General features: G+C 38.6%; 1 protein-coding gene across 22 annotated transcripts in view; it reads left to right on the top strand.

The window, feature by feature from the left end:
* The window catches only part of GALK2 (galactokinase 2), a 154,062-nt gene that overhangs the window by 58,912 nt on the left and 68,264 nt on the right, over nt 1-26,886 (top strand). For all 22 annotated transcript variants that reach the window (XR_014059124.1, XR_014059125.1, XM_081508412.1 and 19 more), the window contains 2 exons: nt 24,563-24,661; nt 26,220-26,372. Coding sequence is in view for 20 of the 22 variants with exons in the window: in XM_081508412.1 (XP_081364538.1) it covers nt 24,563-24,661; nt 26,220-26,372 (252 nt within the window). In the remaining 2 variants the exon portion in view is untranslated. The remainder of the gene's footprint in view (nt 1-24,562; nt 24,662-26,219; nt 26,373-26,886) is intronic.

Raw genomic sequence — 26,886 nt, 5'->3', positions numbered from 1 at the left:
TGTTACTTAATTTTTTATTATCAGTCTATTCTGTTGTCCAGTGTGGTATACTTCATGTTTCTACCCTTAATTTACAACTTTATATTTCTCTGGTTATCATTTTACTGTTATATGACGAGATCCCACAGTAAGTGACTAAAATGAGTATTGTAAAAGTTAGAGTTTCTATTGTTTTTCTTTTTAAATTTCGTCAAAAGTAAATCTTTTAGAGAGTAAAATTTTTCAGAGAAGGAGATGGATTTGTTTTTTGTGTGTCTCAAGGATAAAGTTAACATTTGCTAAAGTTTCCTTTCACACATGTAGACTATTCAACTGCCAGTTTGGCAATTTGACATGTTAAAGTAATTTACCCTGTAATTAAACTATTTCCCACAGAATATCATAACTTCTTTGGAGCAATAGTGGGAGCAGGAATGGGGAATCCCATTTAATTTCATTTCTTATAATAGGGAAAGTTCTTTAAATTCATCTTCTAGAAACCCAGGTTGTGCTGTTAATACTCCGGTGCCCTGCTTTGTATCAGCATCAGTATGGTCTTACTAAGGACAACATAAGAGGAGTTTGGCTTTTTTAGGTATCACTTTCAAATGATACATTTTAATGAGTGCCACCCAGGTTCTTCTTTGACCAATATGTTGATTTAATTATTTTAAGCATGCAAATAAAATATAATTGTTTCAAAGATCCTGGGTAACATCCCACATAAGAGGACATGCTGGGCTATTAACCAGTTGTTAATTTTGACTGTGTTTATTTAAATCAAGTGGGAACAGAGCCCTATGGAACTTTATGTGTGGTCATCAAAGCCCATAATCTCCTATAATTTAAGTAAGTTACAGAGAAGGTAAAATTGTTCATGACTCCTGTGGTTACAAGGATTTCCAGAGAATATCTGATTGTTTCTTTTTATAAAATTGTGTTATTGCTTTGTAAACTACATGCAAAAATTCAAGCAATCAGTAAAATTTAAAATATTTTAAATTCTACATGCTGTAGAGAAGTCTACAAATATAAAAATAAGAAAGTGCTGATTTATATAATTTAAGTTGTATTTATGTTCATTTTTATGACTTAAAGTATTTGTCAATTTTTATAAATATTTTAATTTTTCAAATAAAATTGCTATGGTTAGTAAACGAAAATTTGATAAAGTAAGAAATTTATCAAAAAAAATGTTAAATGTACATTTACTTTACGAATAATTCACAGAAATCTATGTTTTAATGCAGGATACTTTATATTTAGCCATTTTCATTGATTTGCTTAAAATTTTTTTGCATAATATTGTAAATTATGATACATTATTACTTGTTGACAACAAAGTTGAATATCACACATATAAATAGGTTCTCTTGTTGTTGTTGTTGTTTTGGCCATGCTGTGCAGCTTACAGGATCTCAGTTCCCCAACCAGGGATTGAACCCAAGCCTTGGCAATGAAAGCACTAATTCTAACCACTAGACCATCAGGGAACTCCTAGATGGGTTGTCAATGTAGCACTTAAAGTTTTTTCTCAACATTTAATTAATTAAAATTTATTTTTTTAGTTGAAGTATAGTTGATTTACAATGTTGTTACTTTCTGCTATACAGCAAAGTGACTTCAGTTATACAAATATATACATTTATTTTCACCTTCTTTTCCATTATGGTTTATTCCAGGATATTGAATATAGTTCCTTGTGCTATATAGTAGAACCTTGTTGTTTATCCATTCTTTGTGTAATAGTTTGCATCTAGTAATACCATCCCCTCCTTCCCCTCCCTTCCCCTAGGCAACCACAAGTCTGTTCTCTGTCTGTGAGTCTTCTGAACTTTTTATTATGAGAACATTTCTGAATGTATAGAAAAAGAACATGAATAGGCAATGAACATGCATATGTCTTTCACCTCAGTCCTCATAAGCATTTTGCCACATTTGATTTATCTTTTTTTCTACTTTTTTCCCCTGTACCATTTGAGAGTTAATTGCAGACATAGTCCTTAAATACTTCATCTCCTGAGAACAAGTCATTATTCAACACAACCAAATATAATTTTCACAAAGATACAATACTATTACCTAGAATGCATATTAGTTTGTATCCATATTTTCCAATTGCCCCAATAATAATGTCTTTTACAGCTTCTCCTCTGTTTCTTTCTTTCTTTCTTATTTTTCTGATCTAATCATTGCATTTAACTGTTATGCTTCTTTAGTTTAGGACTTCCTGGTGGCTCAGACTGTAAAGTGTCTGCCTAAAATGCAGGAGACCCAGGTTCAATCCCTGGGTTGGGAAGATCTCCTGGAGAAGGAAATGGCAACCCACTCCAGTATTCCTGCCTGGAAAATCCCATGGACAGAGGAACCTGGTAGGCTACAGACCATGGGGTCACAAAGAGTTGGACACGACTAAGTGACTTCAGTTTCACTACACTTCTTTAGTTTTCTTTATTCTAGAACAATTCCCAGAGTTTTTTAGTTTTTCATGGCCTTAACATTTTTGAAGAGTCTAGACCTCTTTTCTTTCCTCAAGTTCCCTCAGTATGGATGTGTCAAGATAGTTGCCTGATTATCAGATCAAATTTTATTTCTACCTTATGGCAGAAAGTGAAAAAGAACTAAAGAGCCTCTTGATGAAAGTGAAAGAGGAGAGTGAAAAAGTTGGCTTAAAGCTCAACATTCAGAAAACTAAGATCATGGCATCCGGTCCCATCACTTCATGGCAAATAGATGGGGAAACAGTGGAAACAGTGGCTGACTTTATTTTTCTGGGCTCCAAAATCACTGCAGATGGTGATTGCAGCCATGAAATTAAAAGACACTTACTCTTTGGAAGGAAAGTTATGACCAACCTAGACAACATATTTAAAAGCAGAGACATTACTTTGTCAACAAAGGTCCATGTAGTCAAGGCTATGGTTTTTCCAGTGGTTATGTATGGATGTGAGAGTTGGACTATAAAGAAAGCTGAGTGCAGAAGAATTGATGCTTTTGAACTGTGGTGTTGGAGAAGATGCTTAAGAGTCCCTTGGCCTGCAAGGAGATCCAGCCAGTCCATCCTAAAGGAAATCAGTCCTGAATATTCATTGGAAGGACTGATGCTGAAGCTGAAGTTACAATACTTTGGCCACCTGATGTGAAGATCTGACTCATTTGAAAAGGCCCTGATGCTGGTAAAGATTGAGGGCAGGAGGAGAAGGGGATGACAGAGGATGAGATGGTTGGATGGCATCACCGACTCAATGGACAAGGGTTTGAGTAAGCTCTGGGAGTTGGTGATGGACAGAGAGGCCTGGCATGCTGTGGTTCATGGGATAGCAAAGAGTCGGACATGACTGAGTGACTGAACTGAACTGATCAGATCAAGATTCACTTTCCCCCCCTAGAAATACATGGGTGATGTCCTTCTCAGTGAAACACATCATATGATTTAGGTTATCCTGTTATATTTAAAAAAAAATTGCAGAGTACATCATGCGAAATGCCCAGACTGGATGAAGCACAAACTGGAATCAAGATTGCAGAGAGAAATATCAATAACCTCAGATATGCAGATGACACCACCCTTATGGCAGAAAGCAAAGAACTAAAGAGCCTCTTGATGAAAGTGAAAGAGGAGAGTGAAAAAGTTGTCTTAAAGTTCAGCATTCAGAAAACTAAGATCATGGCATCTGGTCCCATCACTTCATGGCAGATAGATGGGAAAACAATGGAAATGGTGAGAGACTTTATTTTTGGGGGCTCCAAAATCACTGCAGATGGTGACTGCAGCCATGAAATTAAAAGACACTTGCTCCTTGAAAGAAAAGCTATGACCAACCTAGACAGCATATAAAAAGCAGAGACATTACTTTACCAACAAAGGTCCATCTAGTCAAAGCTATGGTTTTTTCAGTAGTCATGTATGGATGTGAGAGTTGGACTGTAAAGAAAGCTGAGCGCCAAAGAATTGATGCTTTTGAACTGTGGTGTTGGAGAAGATGCTTAAGAGTCCCTTGGACTGCAAGGAGATCCAACCAGTCCATCCTAATGGAAATCAGTCCTGAATATTAATTGGAAGGACTGATGCTGAAGCTGAAGCTCCAATACTTTAGCCACCTGATGCAAAGAACTGAATCATTGGAAAATACCCTGATGCTGGGAAAGATTGAAGGCAGGAGGAGAAGAGGACAACAGAGGATGAAATGATTGGATGGCATCACCGACTCAATGGACATGAGTTTGAGCAAGCTCAGGGAGTTGGTGATGGACAGGGAAGCCTGGCCTGCTGCAGTGTATGGGTTACAAAGAGTCGGTCACGACTGAGTGACTGAACTGAACTGATAAGTAGGAGTCTGCTGCCTATCCAAAAGAATGCCTTAGTTTAAGTTTGTGACATAAATTCTCTTTTTTTCACAAAGGTGGATTAGTTTTGTTAATAATAGTTAAAAAATAGTCTGTAAAGTCCTTTAAAAGGGAAAACAGATACTGTAACAATTTAGTCTTCTACTATGTGTTTTAATAACTACAACATTCAATGTGTATTTGTTGAATGAAAACTACTGATGAGTTAAAAATCACAAATTCTCATGCATTTGTCAGAGAGCTGAAATGATTGTTGCCCTGCTATTTAAATATTTTTTTATGTTTTCCTTCATTGTTTTGTTTAGAAAACAAAATGTACTAAGCTTGGAATAAACTGTTTGAGATATCTAGCATAAAAATAACCCAAGCAAATATAACTTTAAACTGTTACTGTTTATATAGGGTCACATTATTTCACTTGCAGTCACTCAGGGTTTGTATATATCACATTTCAGTGTAATGACATGGGCAGGCTCCTAAGAAAATACCAGGCAACATGAATTTGGTTTGACTAACAAATATTTACATGTCTCTGTATCTCTAATTATTGTAATCTTTTTAGGGGTTTATGCTACATAGGCTTAATTCTTTCAAGCTTTATGTTGGATTAAAAGAGGTTGATTAGTAGTATATCTAACTGTAAAAATGATACTGTAGTCTGTCTAGATAAATGTTGAATTTGAGCCAGAGCTTCTGCAGAGAACAGGTGGACTCAAGAGCCCTGACATGGGCAGATGGCTGCCTGTCATGTGCATGCTGTCTTATGTGTATTAACCTTTTCTTCCTTCCCAGGTGGGTGGTGTTGATAGAAGTCAGAGTGGTCATTTGATCTTTTAGGTTTCTCTAGTCATCTCGTTGGTACATTATACGAAAGAAAAGATAAACAGTGCTGCCCTTTGCTTGTAAGGTTGATGCCTCATTAGTAGGAGGAGACTGGTGGTTGTATTGTTGGCTACCGAACCAGTCATGTGTTGGCTCGCTCACCATCCATGTCAGCTGGCATGCTTTCGTGGGATGGCCATCTGGAACTGTGGGTTAAGTCGGTAGTAAACTGTTTAAGGGACACCCTTCCCCCACTTCCGACCTGACCTTGATCAAACTCCCTGGCCTATCTGACCACAATATTAACTGCACTATTACGCTTATTATTTTGTATTACAAGGATGTTTCCCTCTAGACTCTGGTGAGGTATTTAAGCACAGAGACTATCCCCCCTTCCTCGCCTTTTTAAAAACTGAAGTATAGTAGCTGAACAATATATAAGTTATAGTAGCTGAACAATATATCAGTGCTTCACAGATTTTAAAGGTTATACTTCATTTATAGTTATAAAATATTAGCTATCTCTCCCATGTTGTAGAGACTATCCATTTTTGATTCTTTGGATCCCCAATGTGCAGTTTGGTGCCTAACTGAATTAAGAAAAAAACTGTGATCTCACTTGCAACGTGATAATTTGCTGATGATAATGTAAATAATTATTTGGGCTTTTATTTAGTATAACCATTTGAGAGTCTATCAGTTTTGCAATTAAACTTAATCCAGAGGAGTTATTCATTTATATATGTTTATTAAGAGTTGTTATCTTCTATGTAAGGCTGATCTACCAAATATCTCTCTTTTCTCTCCTATGGCTGATATACATTCTGAGTAGTTGGAGTCTCTGTCACACCAGTTATTGAAAATGTGACTGTAATCCCTGGTTCCAGGCGTTTGTGCAGATGCTAGTTTCCTTAGTTGCTAATGGTTTTGTCTGTCTTATGAATATATGAAAGCATGTCTCATAAGTCTAAGCATGTGAGCTGCTAGGGTAATGGTATTAGTAAAGACTATCCCTCTCGGGCTCCAACTTAAACTTTCTGAATTTTATCCCATGCCTCTTATATTTTCAGATAAAGGCGTGTTATATAGGAAGGTGTTCAAGGAACAAGACAGTCAGTGAAACTGGATCCATTCCTATGAAACTGGGTCCATTCCTATACTACATAAAGTGAAGTCACTCAGTCGTGTCTGACTCTTTGTGACCCCATGGACTGTAGCCTGCCAGGATCTTCTGTCCATGCGATTTTCCAGGCAAGAATACTGGAGTGGGTTGCCATTTCCTTCTCCAAAGTAGATGATAAAAACACCCAAGTAGCTGAATACGGGGATCCATAAGTACTTTCGTCTGGCCAAGATGCTGGGGGTAGGACAGGAGCAGGTGACCTGCACCATGCTGTCTGGATGTCCCAAATCTCCCGCCACCTGGCTCCCCTGCCGGAGGGGAAGGGGTTCCCTCGCTGCCTGCGTGGGTCCAGGGAAGCCCTGCTGGCTGGCAAGCCAGAGCAGTGTTGCTGGGCGACAGACAGCGCATTGGTCTTCCAACACCTTGGGTGAGATTCCACATGTGACCTCGACTAGATGCCAGCACTTCCTCTCACTAGGGAGCAGGGGCCCCTGGGATGGGGCCCGAGTGCAGGGCTGATAATACGGGGTTGTCCTGATGTTAATTCTATGGCCATTCTGGCTCCATCCTAGGTATCCATCCTCTGGACTTATCCAGGAGGGAAAAGGCTTAGAAAGGGCTGGAAATGGCTACCCAAATAGAGGTGTTTCTAAAGGTATAAATTTCTCTTTTTAAAAAATTTATTTTTAGTTGGAGGATAATTGCTTTACAATATTGTGTTGGTTTCTGCCATATATCAACATGAATGTGCCATAGGTATACATATGTCCCCTCTCTCTTGAAACTCCCTCCCACCTCATCCCACCCCTCTAGGTTGTCAGAAAGCACCAGATTTGAGCTTCTTGCATCATACAGTAAATTTCCACTGACTATCTAATTTTACATATGGTAATGTATATGTTTCAGTGCTACTCGCTGTTTGTCCCATCCTCTCCTTTCCCCACCATGTCCACAACTCTGTTCTCTATGTCTGCATCTCCTTTGCTGACCTGCAAGCAGGATCATCAGTAATATCTTTTTAGATTCCATACATATGCATGAATATATGATACTTGTCTTTCTCTTTCTGATTTACTTTACTCTGTATATTAGGCTCTAGGTTCATCCGCCTTATTAAAATTCAGTCAAATGTGTTCAAAGGTGCAAATTTTTCTTGATGAAGTGGAAACATTTCTTTTATCCCCAGCTGTATTCTTCATACTTATATAAAGTCTCATGCTCTCTTAGTTTAATTTTCTGTTTCCTAGTTTCCTCTCCACTGGAGAAAGGAGATAGGTATTACATAGCCTTTACATATTGTTATAAAGTAGTTAAGTGGGAGTTTTTGCTTGTTGACCAGAAATTTAAGGTCAATGATGTGTTTTCTAATTGTAGTATTATAATTAAAATATGTAAATGTTGACTAAAAGTAGTGGCAATGAGAATATGAACAGTTTTTAAGTGTGAGTTTTAGTTTTGACGCTAGTTGATGGGCTGTGGGTTCCTAGAACCGTAAATAGACCGGGGCAATAGCCTTTATCTTAAATGGGTGAAAATATATTTTTACAAACTCCAGGTTTTTTGTGATTTCATCAAGAATGATTATAGTTTCCTTGAGATTTAGTTTTCTTATTATACAACCCAGTGCATTCTCATTAAAAAACACTGAAGAATTTAAAAGTATGTTAAAATTAAAAAATAACCCATAATCTTAACAACTCATTGGACTCATTGTCATCTTGAGTACTGTGAAGAAAATAAAATCTTTGTACCTTCTGAAAATATTATGATTCAAAGAACCCACATTTAATGTACGCATTGATCCAATTAGCAAAATTTTATAGAATGTTTACTTTGTACCAGGCACTTTTCTAGGCACTGGAGATAGGGTAGTGACAAAAAAGTGCTTTCTCTCATAGAGTTTACATTTGATTAAAGGGAGACAGAAAATAAAGGAAAAGATAACATAAGATGGTAAAAGGCTTGAAGAAAAACAAAGCAAGGTGTGAGGTGGCGAGTGGTAAGGGGTGTTAATATCTTTTAAGGGGATGAGGGAAAGTGTCTCATAAGGTGACATTTGAGCAGATATTTCAGAGCAAGAACTTCCCAGGCTATGGGAATGGTAGGTGGAAAGAACCTGGAGTGGCGTGGCATATTGATTCCTGGTTGGCCAGTAACTATGGCCAGCATTTATTGTGCACTAACTGTATTCTAGGCTTTTAAAATCTTTACAACATCCTGATGAAATGAGTAATTTTTGCAACTCCCGTTTTGCAGATTGAGGAAACTGATATGTTTTAACCACTGTTTTATACTAGTAAGTGCTATGATAGAGCCCAGAGTTAGAGTATGTAACTCAGTTCTAGGAGGCCATGAAAATTTCCCAGAGGAGTTGCTGCTTGATTTTAGTCTCAGTGAAAGAGCAAACAACCACAGTTATGAAAGTGAGAAGAATATAGAATTCTGGTCTCATTTATCCTCCTGTCATATGCCCAGAACCTATAATAGTACCTTTCCAACAGTTGGTACTCAGTTAAATGTTAGTTGAATGAGTGCAAGTGGAATAGCATTTGCAAAGACATGGAGGCACAGAGAGTTTAGGATTATCAGAAAACTGAAATTAGTTCATTTTGACAGGAGCATGGACTATGTGTTCAAAGCAGCAGGAGCTTATGGCAGAAGAAATAAACGGGGGTCAGATCATAAACCTATTTTTATGAAAAGGCAATGAGGTACTTTTTCAGCAGCACATATATACTAAAAATTGAGAAGCTATGGAGGAGATGGTCTTGGAGCCTGGGGAATGAGAAAACGTAATTATGTGAATATTTCTCTCTCTCTAAAAGAAAAAGAGAGAGAGAGAAGTGGCTGGGACTTGGAAGGAAGGAGGGATATGACCTATTTTTACAACACTTCTGACACCCAATGTGTGGCATTTTTCTGATACCAACCAATTCTCTAGCTCTCCAGATACCAACTGGGTATCCTTCAATCCGTTCAATTCAATTCAGTTTTAACACTCCCTGGAGTTAGTGTCAGATCGTAAAAGTAAAGGACTCAGTCCCACAAAACTGACCACTTAAGATGCCAGTTGTGTCTCAGGTTGTCATGTCACCTGTCCTTTTGACCAACCAGCTATAACATTAGGGGTTCCCACAACTCCCTCTTTAGATTCAATCATTTTCTAGAGTGACTCACAGAACTCTAGAATACTTACTGTTACTCTATAATTACCATTACTGGTTTATTATAAACAGTACAACTCAGGAACGGCCAAATGGAGGAGATGCATAGGAGAAGGTACTGGGTGAGAAAGGATCACAGAACTTCCGTGCTTTCTTCGTATGTGCTAACCTGCCAGCACTTTGATGTGTTCACCAAATCAAAATTCTCCAAATCCAATTGTTTAGGGTTTTTTCTTTTTTTTTTAATGGAGACTTCATCATGTAAGCATAATTGATTAAATCATGGGCTATTGGTTATTGATTTAATTCTAGCCCCTCTCTCCTCCCTGGAGGTGATGGTGTAGGAGTGGGTTGGGCTGAAAGTCCCAGTACTCTAGTCCATGCATTGCTTTTTCTGGGTACCAGCTCCCATTCTGAAGCTATGTGGGAGCCTCTAGTTACCAGTCTTCTCACTAGCATATAAAAGACACTCATCACTCCAGAGGGTCTAAGGGCTTTAGGTTCTGTGTGCCAGGAACTAGAACAAAAATCAAGTATGTATTTTTTATGACATCACAAAGAGTAAGTTAGGGATAGGGAGAAGAGACCTGAGAGTGCAAAGAAAGAACTAGGATTCAATCATAGTTGGAGAGACTTCAAAGGCTGGCTGAGAAGAGAAGTATTAGATCTGCTTATTAGATGGGGGAATTGAGAAGGGCTTTTTCTGGCGAGGAGAGGAATTAAAGAGGAAATAGGATGAATCCATAAGGGGAAAGGGCCACATTCCTATAGCTGAAGACATGACTGCTTTGTCCTGACTCTGTGACAGGTTAGATTTTTAGTCTCACTATCAAAGACTAGAGAATCTCAGCATAGTTTAAGGCTGAAAGTATTAGGAATCTGATTTTTCTATGCAGATTGTAGGAAACTTGTTAATATTTAATGAAGGGAAAGCTGGATTCATAAATAAGCACTGACCTTTAAACTACCTATCTGTAAACACCATTCCATGTTCGATGCATGAGACAAGGGCTCAGGGCCGGGGCAATGGGATGACCCAGAGGGATGGGATGGGGAGGGAGGTGGGTGGGGGGTCCAGGAAGGGGAACACATGTAAACCCATGGCTGATTCATGTCAATGTATGGCAAAAACTATTACAATATTGTAAAGTAATTAGCCCCCAACTAAAATAAATAAATTTATAAAAAAAAAAACAACAAAACCTACCTATCTGTAGATTGCTATCGAGATTTCCCCTACTATTAGTTAATTTAAGTGAAAGTTTCTTAAAATTTTGGACCATGACTCATGTAAAACGTGTTTTATATTGCAGTGTAACATGTAATATACAGGGGCAAACACACTCTGAAAAATTTCACAAAACAATGCTTACCTTTTCTACTTGCAGTGCTTTCCATTCCATTCTTTTGAAAAGTGCAAGTGAAAATGTTAGCTGCTCAGTCATGTCTCACTCTTTGCGACCCCATGGACTGTCCATGGAATTCTCCAGGCAAGAATACTCTTAGCTTCTATTTAAAAAGCATATTTTGAACCACTAAATTGATTCCATAATTAGGCAATGGGTTGGTACCAATTGTTTGAAAACAGTTGGTCTATTGGTTTCCTGAAATTTGTTGTTTAGTTGCTAAGTTATGTAATTAAGATAAACTAAAAATCAGTATGAAGAAGAAGTATAGAAGCAAAGTAAAAGGATAGAGGTCTTCTGTCCCAGGGCCTCAGTTCAAGATGGGGAACACCAATGCCTTCAATAATGGCAGCACACAGAAGTGGAAGGAAGAATGAATCTAAATGAAGCATAAGAGGAGAAGTAAGTGGTATTTCACTCTCCAAGATGTGCCAGTGTCATGATATGATTGAGTAATGATTGAGCAGTTTCAGGGTTTCTATTTGGTACATATTCATTTCTTGGGTGCAGATTTTTGTCTTGAATATGACAGATTAGTAGAACAGGATGTTGACATTATCTATTCATTTGTTCCTTTATTCATTCAACATTTATTTTCATCAGATAGTATAGATATTAGAAATACAGAGGTGAACAGACACATGCTCCCTCCCTTCATGGAGCTTAGACAAATGGGAGAGACCAATGTTAAACAAGCATACACAAATATCTATATACAGATTGTAATAAATGCTGTGAAGAAAATAGACTATGAGAAAGAAAAATGGGAAGAACCCAGTTTACATGGGGAGGGGCAGCTTTTAGGGAAGACTTCATGGAGTAAGTTGAGATGTGAAACTTGAGTTGGAGTTAGGCAAACATGACTTACTTTTCAACGTAACTATGTCATATGTTATCATAAGCACAGAGTATTCCAGAATGCTTTGAAGAGCTAAAACTTAAGCTGTAGGAATAAGTAATATATCCTCCCAGAAGAAGTGGAAGGAAAGACTCGTGAAGTGGGGAGCGAAAGTGAGCAGAGCCATCCAAGGAAGGCACTGGTGTTCAGGACAGTCGCTGATGTTGCAGGCTGCTGTCTGGTCCAAGAACGGAGAGTCCAGCATCTTTTAATACCTTGCAAAGCAGCCAGGGACCATCCTTACTCTGGTATCTCTTGGAAAAGGTCATTATCTTTTTCTCCCCTTCTTTTCTACTGCCCTATTTAAGACAATGTTAATGCCTCCCATTCTATGTTTTGACAGTATGTAAAGTGGATGGGTGTGTTTTGTGACAAATTACCTTACCAATTGAGTATATATCCTGGGCTAGGTTAGTTTCTGTTCCATTAGAAATTATTTGCCCTTCCTTGAAACCTTCTGCCAATAGTTTGCTGAACTATTGGCTGGCATTTCTGTATTTAGATCCAGGAGAGTGTTTCTGTTTTCATCTTAGTCTTTTGTTGAACCCAGTAGTTATGACATTTATAACTTTGGGGAGTGTCAGGAATGACTACATGTTAGTACTCAACAAGGAATGAAAACTTGAAGAAAGAGATTGCAATCAGACATTTATTTTCCAAAGGAAAATATTCTTGGTCAGTTTTTCTGCCTTTTGAATTATACTCTAGATTTGTAATAAGATCATCCATTCATGAAAGCAGATATTGGTCATAGAAAGCACTATGTTTGGTTCTCCATAGTGTGTGGTATGTGCTTGCGTGCTAAGTTGCTTCAGTCGTGTCCAACTCTGTGCGACCCCATAGACTGTAGCCTGCCAGGATCCTCTGTCCATGGGATTCTCCAGGCAAGAATACTGGAGTGGGTTGCTATGCCCTTCTCCAGGGGATTTTCCTTACCCAGGGATCAAACCTGTGTCTCTTACATCTCCTGCATTAGCAGGCGAGTTCTTTACCACTAGCGCCACCTGGGAAGCTCAGTGTGTGGTTTAGAGCTCTGAATACATATCTAAAATGTTATATAAAAGATCACGTGAATCTGTCTCTGACTGCCCTTACATTAGACATCATGCAGTGCAGGGGGAACCTGGCAGATTGCACGGAGAATGGATGTAAGCTGCTCTGGTAGCCCCAAGTCAGTGCATGCCTGAAGGGGCCTCATGAAGATGATGGATGGGAACTAGAGGTGTGCTTGAGAACCCACATTTGGTAGATGGACCAGAATGGATCTTCCTTAGTGTTTTATGAAGTTCTTTTACTTCCCTCTCCTACTCCACAAAGGGCAGGAAATCTCTTTTCTTGGAAATACATTTTGAAGCAAGCAGGAGTTCCCAAGTCAGAGTTGTACCAATCCTTTTGTCTCTGAGGATTCTGTTTTTAACTTCATCTTTTGTTGAATATAATATTTATGATCTTGGGGAAGGTAAAGAAATCTATAGTTTCCCCAGCAGTTGAAGTTAAGAGGTTCCTGCTCCTGAACCTCAGATTTCAGAGGCCCTCTACCTAGGTGTTACTTATTGTAGTCACCTCCAAACCCAAGCATAATTCTGCTCTTCAACATTCATAGGAGATAGTTTTCTAACCTTCACTTGAGTATCCCCAGTAATCCCATTGCTTCACAAATTAGCCCTTTTCATTCCTGGACCATTTTGGTCATTGGGAAGATTTTTCTTATATTTACTTACAACTTACCCTTTCTATCTAAATTCTGAAATTTCTCCTTCTTTTGATATTACAGTCTTTTAAAGTTTAAGGAAGATCTTCTGGTTCCTCACACATTCACTGTTCTTTCACTAGTTCCTTTTGGAATATGGTTATTGGACTTCCTTGACATTCTTACCCTCCCTTCTTAGAATATACTCCATCATTATCATTGCCCTACTTAATGTGACTATTCACTTGGTGCCTGTTAGGTCTCAATTTTGTTTTACTTGTACCGAGTACCTATTTACTTTTTATGGAAAATTCTAGGAATTATACCTCCAAGACTATTTATTCAATAAGATTAATAATCTAGCAATTAAAAACCAGGGCAAAGGAAAGAAGAATGCAAGCACACCAAGTTAAGCACACATAAGCTAATTGTATGTCTGTGGGCCCTCAGTCATGTCTGATTCTTTATGACCTCATGGACTGTAGCCCACCAGGCTCCTCTGTCCATGAGATTTTCCAGTCAAGGATACTGGAGTGGGGTGCCATTTCCTACTCCAGGGGATCTTCCTGACCCAGGGATTGAACCTGTGTCTCTTGCATCTCCTGCATTGGCAGGCAGATTTTTTATCACTGTGACACCTGGGAGGCTCCCCCATTACTTAATGTAATTGCTTGGTTTAACTGTATTTACTGAGATTACTGGAAGCCAACAAAAAAGGGAAACAGTAATTTATATAGATCTTGTGATCAAAACAGAGAAACCATTCCAGTTTTTCAGAGAAGGCAATGTTTCCTCCAGGGGTACTAAATTCTAAAACACTTTCCTCATGTGGATTCCTTATAGCACACAAAGCAGTCTCTCCAGCAGTCTGAAAACAAATGCAAAATGATGTTCATGTGACTATTTTTTACAGTGATCTTTAGTAGATGCTCCTGGCATAACGTTTGAGCACAATTCAAATTTCCCTTGTAACAACTCTTTTAACACTCTCCACCATTTCCTGACCCTAAAGATTCTTCCCACTTCATGGTAGTCTTTGTGAATTGAATACTGTACACATTGAATCCTTTCTCCCAGACAAATGTGTCCACTGAGTTATGGATTTGGTCAAACTAGATGATGATTCATGGGAGTTGTTCTTTTCTCTTTTGGTTGGGTCCATTTCTGTGCAATTGGAGTCATACGAGGAAAATTAACAAGTGTTAATTTGAACAATTATGTTGGGGGAAGAAGAATATTTACCTTCTCCTGGAGAGTCCAGTTTGGCTTACAATCAGATTTCTTGCAGTTTGGACCCTGAGGGTGGGTCAGGACAGTGTTGCTTAAAACTCTACATGAAGAACCCTCCCTAGGGAGTGGGAGTGTCCCTCTGACCACGGGCAGGGACGTGCAGTTCCAGGACACACTTGCCAAACCACAGAGATTGCAGGCCTGCTGCCCATCCATTATTATCATCATTATTTAGCGTTCTTCAAAGGTCAGAGCCAAAATAAATGGTCTGCCAGCCAAGTGAGCAACACCAGCCTATACCACAGGCCTTTGTAGGCCCTTTGGTATTTAGTAGCAGTGACTTGGTTCATATTCTTGTCTGATTCCATCAGTCTGGCCAGGCTTCTGCCTCCTGCTGTCTTCCCACAACAAATTTTTTTTTCCCCAATTTTGTCTTGCCTCCTCCCATCTTCCCAATAATGTTTACCTTGGTATGTGTTTGCTGCCCTTTCTTTCTTTCCTTCTTTCTTTTGAATTTAAACAATGAAAGGGGTTGAATTAATTGTGCTAATGATAGATAAAAGTATGCCCAGGAAGCTTTTTGGGACTTCTATATTTTGGGTTCCTGGCTTATCCTTGAACCTCTACTCCCCTTGGGGGTAAAGAATAGTATTGTGGTTGAGAGCTTAGAGCTAAAACTCCGAGGTCAAATTCTGACTGTTCCACTTACTAGCTGAATGTTCTTGGTCAATTTATTTAACTTCTCCTTGCTTCTGTTTCTTCATTATAAAATGCATTTATCAATAAAAACTTCCCTCATGGATTTGGTAGTTCATGAAAAGTGCTTAGAACAATGTCTGACTCAATGTATTAGCTGCTATTATTATTATTAGGCTGTAGAAATCATACCAAAATGTCAGCCTTATATTGTGATCACTTTGGGTTGTGGCTGTTTGTGGGGGGAGGTATGTGGGATTGTATTTGGAAAAGGATAACAGAAAAAGCCTTCAAGCCCCAAACCATCCAGCTAGGCGGATTTTTTTTATTTTTAACCTGGGGATAAGATGTAGTGAAGTTGTGATGATTCAGAAATATCTGCATCCTAGGGCCCCATGGTCAATTCCATTATTCACTTTAACAGAAGAGATATTCAGTTCTGGTATGCATGCATTTTGCTGCATGTTGTTACCAGGGCCCAGAGTCTGAGCACAGCCTCCATGCTCTGAGGCAGGCAGACAAGGTGGCCTGGTGGACTTTGGGGACAACCCTATCAGGCTTTGACTCTTAGCTTAGGTTAGTTTTTTTTCTCACAATCCATGATTTATCATTAAATGAAAAAGTAAGTTTTCAGGATCATGTGTATAATACAATTCCTTCTGAGCACAGCATGGAAAGTTGGGGGATATTCTTGTGTGTCTATGTGGAGAGGGAGAGAGATGTGTGTAGTTTTGAGGACACTGATAAAAAAAACTAATGTCCTAAGCTATTAATATTGGTTATTAAGAAGGTAGGATCAGAGGAGGGACATTTCTCTATATATCCTTTTAAAAAAATAATTAATTTTTAATTGAAAATAATAATAATCATTAATAATTAATTTTTAATTAATTTTTACTTGCTTTACAATGTTGTGTTGATTTCTGCCATACATCAACATGAATCAGCTATAGGTATACATATGTCCTCTCCCTCCTGAACTTCCCTCCTACCTGCCACCCCATCCCACCCCTCTAGGTTGTCACAGAGCACCAGTTTGAGCTTCCTGAGCCATACAGCAAATTCCCATTGGCTATCTGTTTTACATATGGTAGTGTATATTTTACCATGTTACTCTCTCATTTGTCCCACCCTCTTCTTCCCCCTCTGTGTCCACAAGTCTGTTCTCTATGTCTGCATCTTTATTGCTGCCCTGCAAATTAGTTCATCAGTACCATCTTTCTAGATTCCATATATATGCATTAATATATATTTGTTCTTCTCTTTCTGACTTACTTCACTGTGTATAATAGGCTCTAGCTAGGTTCATCCACTTCATTAGAACTGACTCAAATGTGTTCCTTTTAATGGATGAGTAATACTCCACTGTATATATGTACCACAGCTTCTTTATCCATTTATCTGTCAATGGACATCTAGGTTTCTTCTATGTCCTAGCTATAATAAATAGTGCTGCAGTGAAATTTGGGGTACATGTGTCCTTTTCAATTATGGTTTTCTCAGGGGCAGCTTAGGTTAATTTATTGACCTTTTTGAGCCTCAATTTCCTCCTCTATAAATTATAAATTATAATTTTGACATATCAGGGTCATTTTGGAGACTAAGCAATTAGCACATATGAAATATCCTCGCAGTATCTTGCCTTAGAAGACATTCAACATTTCTTAGTTTCCCTTCCTTTCCTTCTGATTCTTTCCTATCTGCTTAATTTATTAAGAAGGCCTTGGTGTAGGAAATATTTTACAGGAGTGTTTTCAAATGTAATGTGAATACAAATCACCTGGGTTTCTTGTTAAGCGACAGATTCTGACTCAGCAGGTCTAAGGCCCTAGTCTGTATTTCCAACCTGTCCCCTAGAGACACTGTTACTATATCTGAGGGCCTCACTTAGAGTAGCGCATAGGGTGCTGTTTTCTTTCCTCCTCTTGCCTTTATTACCTGTTAGATTTATGTTATCATTTTAATAGTCTTACCACACACATCTGCACACATACAGGTCATCTTTTATTAAAGATTGTATGTTGCCAGACACGTAAGAATTCTTCCTCATCCAATACAAGTCATGATGGTTGAGGTCTATGAGAAACCTATCATAGACATTTTCTCATGTTCCCCATGGACCTGGAATCCCAAACTGTTTCACATAAAATACAGGGTTCCTGCCTTGTTGAAGGCCTCCTCTCAGTGCCTGGATCCCTCCATGACTCAGATTGCAGGTCGGTTAGGTTAGGGAAGTGGTCGTTGTCTCTTTCATTACAGTTGGAAGGGAGATGCCTTGAAGACTGTGCTTCTGCCCCCACTAAGCATGCTACATATTTTGAGAGCCACATTCCCCAATTACTAGCCTTTTTCCAGATTCATTAGATTACATCCTCTTGAATATAGATGAAGGAGTCCATTTTGTTCTTTGTGTGTGTGTGTGTGTGACATACACTTATGAGCACATACTCTTTGATGGTTCTAGATTTTAGCTGGTTTTTCAGATTTACTTTTGGGAATCCTCTTCAGTTTTGTTTCTTTGTAGATACTGATCTTTTAAATATTTGAAGTCCTCCTTTTTCCTTTCTTGCATTATTTACTGGAACTTTTCAGCCTGATTCATCTGAGTCAGTTGCATCTCTTATGTTCATTTGGGAACTGGCTGTCATTGTCCTGAGGCAAATTTTCTTGAAGTAAAAAATATGAAAGTTGCTAATCTCTTTGAATTAGAAATGTGAAGAAGAAATAATAGCCTTCTTCTTCTTTTTATAATTCAGGCAAACCTATTTTTTTTCCCCCTTTAGAACACTCCAAAGTGTATACAAGTTAGAGCTTGGTCATCAATCATGTTACAAAACAAAGCAAGTCCACATCGGTTTCTTTTAGATTTACCTTGGTGCTCTTTCATGAAGTTTCTTCTAGTTGGCTGGGGTCTACCAAATCGGTTTGCCAATTTGGGGAAGAATTTGAAAATAGCGCCAGGTAAGAACCCAGGTATTTTGAAAGTTAGTGTGCAGAAAGATTGCATGGAGAGAAAGCTGAGAAAACATTTGAGAAAACATTTGAGGTAAAGAAAAGTCAGGGAGGCCATTAACATTTTCAACTTATCTTGATATATCAGCCAGGGTCATAACAAAAAATAGATGGTACACCCATTAATCAAGGGCAGTTTATTTCATAGGGATAATATACAAAGCTGGAGATATTGGGAATACTCAGGACTAGTTGTAGCTGGGTAGCTGGGTTGTTATGCCCTTGGGTCTGAAGGTGACCTCATCAGGGTGAACTCACTGCCTCCCCCCTCACCATTCCTCATTTCCTGCCAGAATTCTCTGTTGGAAGAACCCAGTGGGAAGCAGAGTACATGGGAACCTCTCAATATAGTTCATGCTGGGCAGCCTCCTGGGCAGATAGTTGCATGGAGGTGGGTGGATAGCACATCTAGGGGGCAAATCATTGCCTGGCATACTAGTTTTCTTTTGAAAGAAAGAAATTTCTTTTGAAAGACTTGTTCACCTGAAGACAGTATCAGTCTCGTGAGCTCCTTGAGGGAAGACATGGACTGACCTTTCCACCTATCTGTAGGACACTAGCATTTAAATGACTGTTGAGTGAATGAATAGGGCTGTTCATTTTCTTCCTTTTTCTTAATTTACACTAAGTGTTGTTGACAATAGTTGGATGATGCTGTCTGGGTTAGTGTCTGTGTTCTGAATAGCAAGGCTTCCCATAGGAAATGATGAACATTTTTTGTCTATGTAATTATTCCACTTTTAATAATCTTATTAGTAAAAACTGTCAAAACAAAAATAAAGTTTACTATATTAATATCTTGAAGTCTTTTGTATTATTATTGTCTTTATAAATATCCAGTTTTAGCTGGGCAACACATTCATGAATCTTTATCCCTTCTCAGTGACTATTAGAACCTAACCCTGTTATTTCTGCTCTTATTGGATCCCCACTGGTCAGCATATGGGTACACTGTTTAATTTGGGAGCCCATGTGATTTTTGGTTCTTTCCCAGGCTGCTTCAAGGGCTAAATTAACCTCATTGACTATCTTCAGTAGCTTTAAAAGAAGATCTATGAATAATGCCAAGTTTCTCCTAACTGTCCAGAGGGCAGGAGTCAAAATAGAAGAGTTTATTAGCTACAAACTTTTGGAAGAGTTTCTCATGTAATCAGATTGTCTTTCCCAATGATTCTCAGGAAGGGATAGAGCTAAATGCCACAAGTGACTAGAAGTTTGGAGGCGCCTGGGGTTCTTGAAATGCTTGAAAATACATTGGAGGGAGGGAGATGAATTCCTCCTTGGTTAGGGCTTTGCTGTTTTTGCTTTAGGGGTCTCAGGTTGCATGTGAGTGTGTTGAGGTGTGTGTGTGTGTGTGAGTCAGGGGGTGTGTAGGAGGGATTTGGGGGATAGGAGAAGTGAGTGAGCTTCAAGCATCAGGAATTGGGACCTCAAATTTGATTTGGTTTGTCCTTGAAGTTAACTTCTGATGGACTTCTTTCCATACACTTTTAATGTGTTTTTGACAACTCCTTATTCTCATGAAATCTTTTTATATTTTATATAGTTCAAGCATGTATGGAGTATTTGTTGTCTTTGCAAGTCACTCTGCCTGATTATACCTCTTGGGGGACATTTTATGGTTCTATTTTCAATGTCCCCAAGGATAGAAAGGGTGAGGCAGGCTCACATGTTTCTCTCACATCACCCAGAATGAAAGGCATTCTCTGCTCCTGTTTCCCTTCCCTGCTGTTAAGGTCCCTCCATTAATGGTTCTCTGAGTTCAGGTCATGCCACCTCTGGCTAAGGCTGTGGGCCTAGCTCTAATTTTTGCTTATTGTCAGAACATGCAAGTTTTTCCTTTAACAGGATTTGAAATTTAAAACAAACAATCAAAAAAGCCTTTTGTTTCTAGTTTCTTCACATCTCATAGCCATTTAGCATTTGACCTTTTTGCTTTTAGTATGGAGGTGAAGGGCAAGGGCCACTGGGAAAGCCAGCCTTTGAGACTGTAGTTAAAGTTTATATTACAGGCATGTTTTGTTTGGTAAGCAGGGATTGCCCTCTCCATGTCCCACCTCCCCCTCAAAAATTTTTAGATTGGAATGCTTTAAATGGAATACAAACTCTCTTGTTTGTCTTGAGTTGCATAACTCCTTACTGTTGAACTGGTTCTCCTAGGGTCACCCAGAATCTTTTAAGTTCTCTCTTTCCCTAAATAATTGTTAATTTTTAGTGGGATCTTAATTTCCTGAGGAGGGATTGAACCTGGCCCCTTGCATTGAGAGCATGGAGTCCTATCCACCAGACCAGGGAATTCCCCCATTTTTTTTTTTTTTTTCTGTCCGCACAGCTTACAAGATCTCAATTCCCCAAACAGGGGTTGAACCTGGGGCCATGGCAGTGAAAGCCTGAAATCCAAACCACTAGGCCACCAGAGGACTCCCCCTGAACAGTTTAAAAAATGGTCCTGAATTCAAGATTAATTATACCCGTTTTTACATTTGACTTGAGATTTAGCTATTCACTTGTATAAATCAAGTGATTTCTCATTCATTATATAAAAATAATAAAATTTAAAATTATATACTTCTTTAGAGTTTATGGGATGTTTTTATCTAATTCATTGAATCATCACAATAATAGCTAGAGAGGTAGGTGTTTTCTCCATGTTATAGATGGGAGATAGTATAGTGTGGTATTTAAGATTATGGAGTCTGGGGTTAGACAAGTGGAGTTTGAATTTCAGCTTTAGTAATTACTAGCTTAGTCTCTGTTTCTTTGTCGGTAAAATGAAGAGATATCTATCTTATAGAGTCATGATGAGAAGTAAATGATTAATTCATGCAAAACAATTGGGACAGTACCTGGCACATAGTAACGGGTCAGTAAATTCTGTGAAAACTATTATGGTTTATTAATAGTATTTGAAGAAATGGAAACTCAGAAAAGTTAATCCATCTGTCTAGGGTCACATCTGTCTAGTTGGCAGGAGAGTTGGGGCTCTAACCAAGACTTGAGGCTTCCGATACTAGTTTCTTTCCTAACTACCAAATTCCTCATGGATTGTGGGGGGACTATAAAGTGAGTCATCCTTTCTTTCATCTTTCAAATTTCTTATCTTCACTTTCTTTTTGTTTCCTCCATTAAAACTCTTGGTTATTGTCTGTCTAGTAATGAGATATATGTGTCAGAATTCAGCATGAGAAGTAGCAGCCAAGTATGGGGATGTCCAGAACCTTGCTCATAGACTCTGCTTGACACAGAGATGCTGGGGAGTCCTGGGTGCCTCTGAATTTTGAGGAGATAGATAGCCTGCAAAAATTAACATCTTTCCATTGAAGTATGCAGTTGTTGCCACACATTCAGAGATTTTTAAAAACAATAAGCATATACTTCTTGATGCTTTAGTTTCTTTTCCCTTAAGAAGGAGAATACTTAAATTTTGAGGATCTCATTTATCATTTCATATCTCTTAGAAGTAGTAGAAAAAATAGATTATGTTATTTGGGTATATTATTTGGTGAGGGGTAGGGACATAATTAAAGTCTAGTGTAAAAATAACAGAAACTTTGGAGTTAGGCATGTGAAATTCAAATCCTGGCTTCTCCACTATCTGTGTCTCCAAGTCTCTTATTCCCTCATCTGTGTAATGAGGATAAAAAGAGGGTTGTTTGGAGACCTAAAGGAGATAATGTTCACAAAAGAGATAATGACAGGAACTCAGCATGTAAATATGACGGCTGTTGCTGTTGTGTGTGCTAAATCGCTTCAGTCATGTCCGACCCTATGGACTGTAGCCTGCCAGGCTCCTCTGTCCATGGGATTCTCCAAGTAAGAATACTGGAGAGGGCTGCCATGCCCTTCTCCAGGGGATCTTCCCAACCCAGTGCTCGAGCCTGCGTCTCTTGTGTCTCTTGCATTGGCAGGGAGGTTCTTTACCACTTGTGCCACCTGGCATTGCTGTGTGGGAATGCAATTTTTCACACTTGCCCCTGTCACTTATGTAGAGACCCATGTCTCCTCAGTCCTCATAGAATCCTACATGTACTTCTCCTAGGTATATTATTTCTTTAAATTTTGAAATCCAAGTATTTTGACCTTGGTTACTAATTTTTAAAAAATGTGCTTATTATGGAACATTGCCGTCTCTGTTGTGTTCATCAGGCCACACACAATGTGCATTATGTCAAAAATACCAAGCTTACCTTGTGTCATGAGGCAGTTAGCATTAGTGAATCCAGCAAGGAATATGACACAAGATGTATCAGATGATGCTTGGGCAGCTAGTCTCAGAAAGTGAAAGCAGCAGGTGTTGATTGAGTACTTTTTTTGTATGTGCTCAGCATTGTGTGAGGTAGGGAACACAGAAGAAATACTGATTCTGTCTGTTTCTCACAAGACTGGCGATTTTCTGGGGTAAATATTAATAGGTGTGATTGAAACCTGATACTATTAAAGAGTAATAATGAATACTATGTGATTCAGTTGTATTTGTTAAGTGGATTCTGGTCTGGGCACTGCATGGGCTCCCATAGACTGATGGATAAAGATGCAAGGAAAGCCATACTTAAAGCATAGTTTGGTAAATGGGCATAGAGTTTTATACAGGGAATGAAGAATAGGGATTATATGGTGGGTGTGTGCATTTGGGTGGTGGCAAGGGCTTCAGGGAGAGGTGACTGAGTAGAGGATAGAAAATCACACTGTTAAAGGCACTGAGGGAGTCTGAGTGTGATGAAGAACAGAAAGAACCCTGGTCTGAGCCTAGGGTTTATGAGGTTAGTGGTAGGAGAGCCGGCTGGAGATGTGAGCAAGGGATAAGTAATTAGAGATATGGTGTACCACGATGAAAAGTATGATAATCAAGGCATTGGCAACCAAGCAAGCAAGAGGTAATTATAGCAGTGCTTTAGAATGATCACTTTAGGAGAAACTTCTAGTGAGACAGGTGAGAAATAAACGCTTGAATTAAGTCTTAGAAGAAAAGAATGAATGAATGAATGAATGAATAACAGAGTAAGTAGATGATACTAACAATCAGTATTGTAGGGATGTAGAGAAACAGGATGCCATAATGGGAACAGTATTGAAGGAAGACTGTATGATGGAGGAAGATTTGAGTGGCCAGTCGGCCAGTCCAGTGACTTGCTCATAGTAGGTAGCCAATAAGCTGGATATTGAATGGCAATAGGATTTATATGAGAGAAGACAGGAAATAATGCCAGGTTACATAAATGTCTGAGATGGTCATAGAAACAAATATAATTGGAAAAGAGTGGTAGATAATATGATTTCATGTGCAAATTGGTTGCACATTTTGGAAGGCTTTCAAATGCCACGTTAAGAAATTTGAGCTTATTTTATTAATCAATAGGAAGCCATAGAAGATTCTTAACAGATATTTTGACATTTTCAGTTTGGATTAGAAATTTGTTCATTTATTGGGCCTCGTCATCTTGATTGGAGGAAGATGTGTTTGATGAGATGATGCTGGTTCTGATTCTTATATTTAATAGAAATGCCACAGAGCAGCATTACTTTTGGACTGAAAAATAAAGTTGGGTGGCCTCACTTTGGCTGTGGGGAGACTGTAGTACACTGTTGGAAGACAAAGCTGAGGCAGAAATGAATGAGTGCCCATATGAGATTTTTGATGATGCCAGTTTAGCGAGGGATGGAGCAAATAAAAAGATGGGAGAAACTGCTTGTTCTGAGAAATCTTTTAGGAATAGCAAATACAGTCAGCCTCTTTATATATTCAGGTTCTGCATCTGTGGGTTCAACCAATCATGGATCAAAAATATTCGAAAATAATTTCCAAAAAGTTCCCAAAAGCAAAATTTGAATTCACTGGGCACTAGCAACTATTCACATGGCATTCACATTTTATTTACAACTATTTACATAGAATTTACATTCTATTATAGGTATTATAAGTATTATAAATATTCTAGGTATTATAAGTATTATAAGTATTTTAGAAATGCTCTAAAGTGTATGAGAGGATGTGCATAGGTTATGTGCAAGTGCTTTGCCATATTACATAAGGAACTTGAGTATCCTCGGATTTCTGTTAATCAATGCTATAGGCAGCTACTATCAGTGGATCAGAACTTCCCTGGAATTCAAACCCATCTGTCATGTCTGGAGTGGAAAATGAATGAGCAGCAGATTATGATGTACTCACAGTGCAAATCAATTTTACTTTTCCAGGTGGAGCTTGCAGAAATCTGTGCCAAGAGTGAGCGTTACATTGGCACTGAAGGAGGAGGGATGGACCAGTCCATATCATTTCTTGCAGAAGAAGGAACTGTAGGTAACATTGAACTATTTGGAAATGTCAGCTTGGGAAAGTTCACACAGAAAGATCCTCAGTGTGTGTGTTTCTGGGCGGCCTGTTCTATTAGGCTCTATTTTAGGATGATATTTCTTAACTCCTTTGTAATTCAAGGCTGTCACCAATTCACCTACTCCATTTCACATTGATCACCTCTCCCTTAAGCTTTCAGAATCGTACCTCAGGTCTCTTTTACTCTTGTGTCTAGGGTTTTTTCCTCCTTCTAATTCATTGTTAGTATGCAACTTCTAAACTCATTAGTTACTGGGACTTCTTTTCCAGCTCTTGTCCCAAATCACTTCATCTCATGGCATTTTCATAATCTGTTGGTTTTAAACCCCAGTGTTAGTTCTCTTGCCACATATATTCACAACCCCTCTTTTTTATAATTTACTCTGTGGTATCATTTTTCTCTGTCAACATTTTTGGGGCTTTAGTGGTAGGGAGAAGAATGCTGACAGGAAGCCAGGAATGAATTCCTTAGCCAATACTACTTCCCCTTGGCTAGGCAATAACTCTCATAGGCAGAACAGAGGTTTTGGTAGTTGCCATAAACTGCCCATTTCCAAAATAGAAACAGACATTAAAAAAAAAATCTTTTCTTAGGATTCCTACAGGCTTGGCTGTTTTCCAAGAATACCTGGATTTCTTCCTATGAAGAGTATTTGTTGTTGATTCCCCTAAGCCAAAGACAGGAGACATGGGGAAACCTGGTTTAATGCTAAGAAAATACTCTGGGATTTTTGGATGAGACCTGACAAGTAGACATGATGGCAAGAATCCTGTTGTTAATATAAGTTAGCTGTAGAGTCTTAACAAAGTCCAAATTCTTTGGGCTTGCAAAGCACCTCATAATCTGACCCTTGGTTTACCAGCCCTCCAATTCTATCATCTCACCATGCCTCACCCCTCAACCTCCAAGCTGTAGCTAAATTGCACTACCCAAAACTATTAACACCTTATGTTGTTTTTGGCCTTTGAACTTTTATATACTCTTTCCTCTTCTTGACAATCTATTTGGGTTGACAAACCCTCTGTCTGTCCTACTTTTGTTCATCCTTTAAGACTCAGATTTCCTTTTTTTTTTTAGAGGGGCCTACACTAGGCTGTATCTAATGAAGTGCCACAACTGTGTCTATGTAACATCCTGTGCTTGGCTACCATTGTAATGCAACCTGGCAGTGTGTTTGAGTACCTGACTGCCTTTCCCGTTAGATTGTAATCTCTATGAGGGCAGGTACAGTGTCTGTCTTGTTCACTCTTGTGTCTCCAGTGCCTACTAGAAGTGTTTGGAAGTCAATAGAGGGAGGGGATGTGTGTATACTTATAGCTTATTCATGTTGTTGTATGGCAGAAACCAATACAGCATTGTAAAGCAATTATTCTCCAATTAAAAATAAAGATTAAAAAATATTTGAATTGATAAATGAATGCATTTTGGGGAAAAATTTTTACTAAGGTAAATCATAAAAGGTTAAGCAGTTTTTGAATTCTAGTACTTTATATCTCACCTGTCATTTTTTTCCCCAATAGGCCAAGTTGATAGAATTTAGTCCTCTGAGGGCAACTGATGTGAAACTCCCAAGTGGAGCAGTGTTTGTGATTGCCAACAGTTGTGTGGAAATGAATAAGGCAGCAACTTCTTATTTCAATATCAGGGTGATGGAGTGTCGGCTGGCTGCAAAGGTACGGACTTGGCAAATTAGTGAAACTTGAAGTAGGCTTTCTCTTGTTCTTTTTCTCTTTGTTCCCCATTATTTCATTTCTTTCCTTAAAATTTAGGGCAACATTCTGACAGCAGTAATATTATAACTGAAGTTTTTTTAGTATAGAGCAATTTGATTTCAAACTAGAAGATAAATAAACCTATAGGTATGCCCTGCAACTTCTAGCTATTTAGAAGTTACTTGAACTTCACAGTTGAGTCTTCTAGCATGCCACTGGGGAGACGATGACACCTCAACTTATATCTCTGAAACACAGGCCATGGGTTAGGTATATGGGTGGAGAAAGCTAAATTGGAGGTGATTGTTGGGAGATGACCATAACTAATCGTGTTTCTTCAACAAAAGTGATGATAGCCTCAATCCTTGGTCCTCTTACATGCACCATTGGCCATCATTGGTCCCTCGAAAAATGCAGGCTTGGTGTCTACTAGAGAAACACAAACCACAAGGTTTGTGTTCTCTGTTCCCCAGTT

Source organism: Giraffa tippelskirchi, chromosome 7, assembly GCF_054371585.1.
Source record: "Giraffa tippelskirchi isolate mGirTip1 chromosome 7, T2T-mGirTip1v1.2.pri, whole genome shotgun sequence".
NCBI lineage: Eukaryota > Metazoa > Chordata > Mammalia > Artiodactyla > Giraffidae > Giraffa > Giraffa tippelskirchi.
Note: the sequence above shows the minus strand (reverse complement) of the source record. Positions and strands in the feature narration are given on the sequence as shown.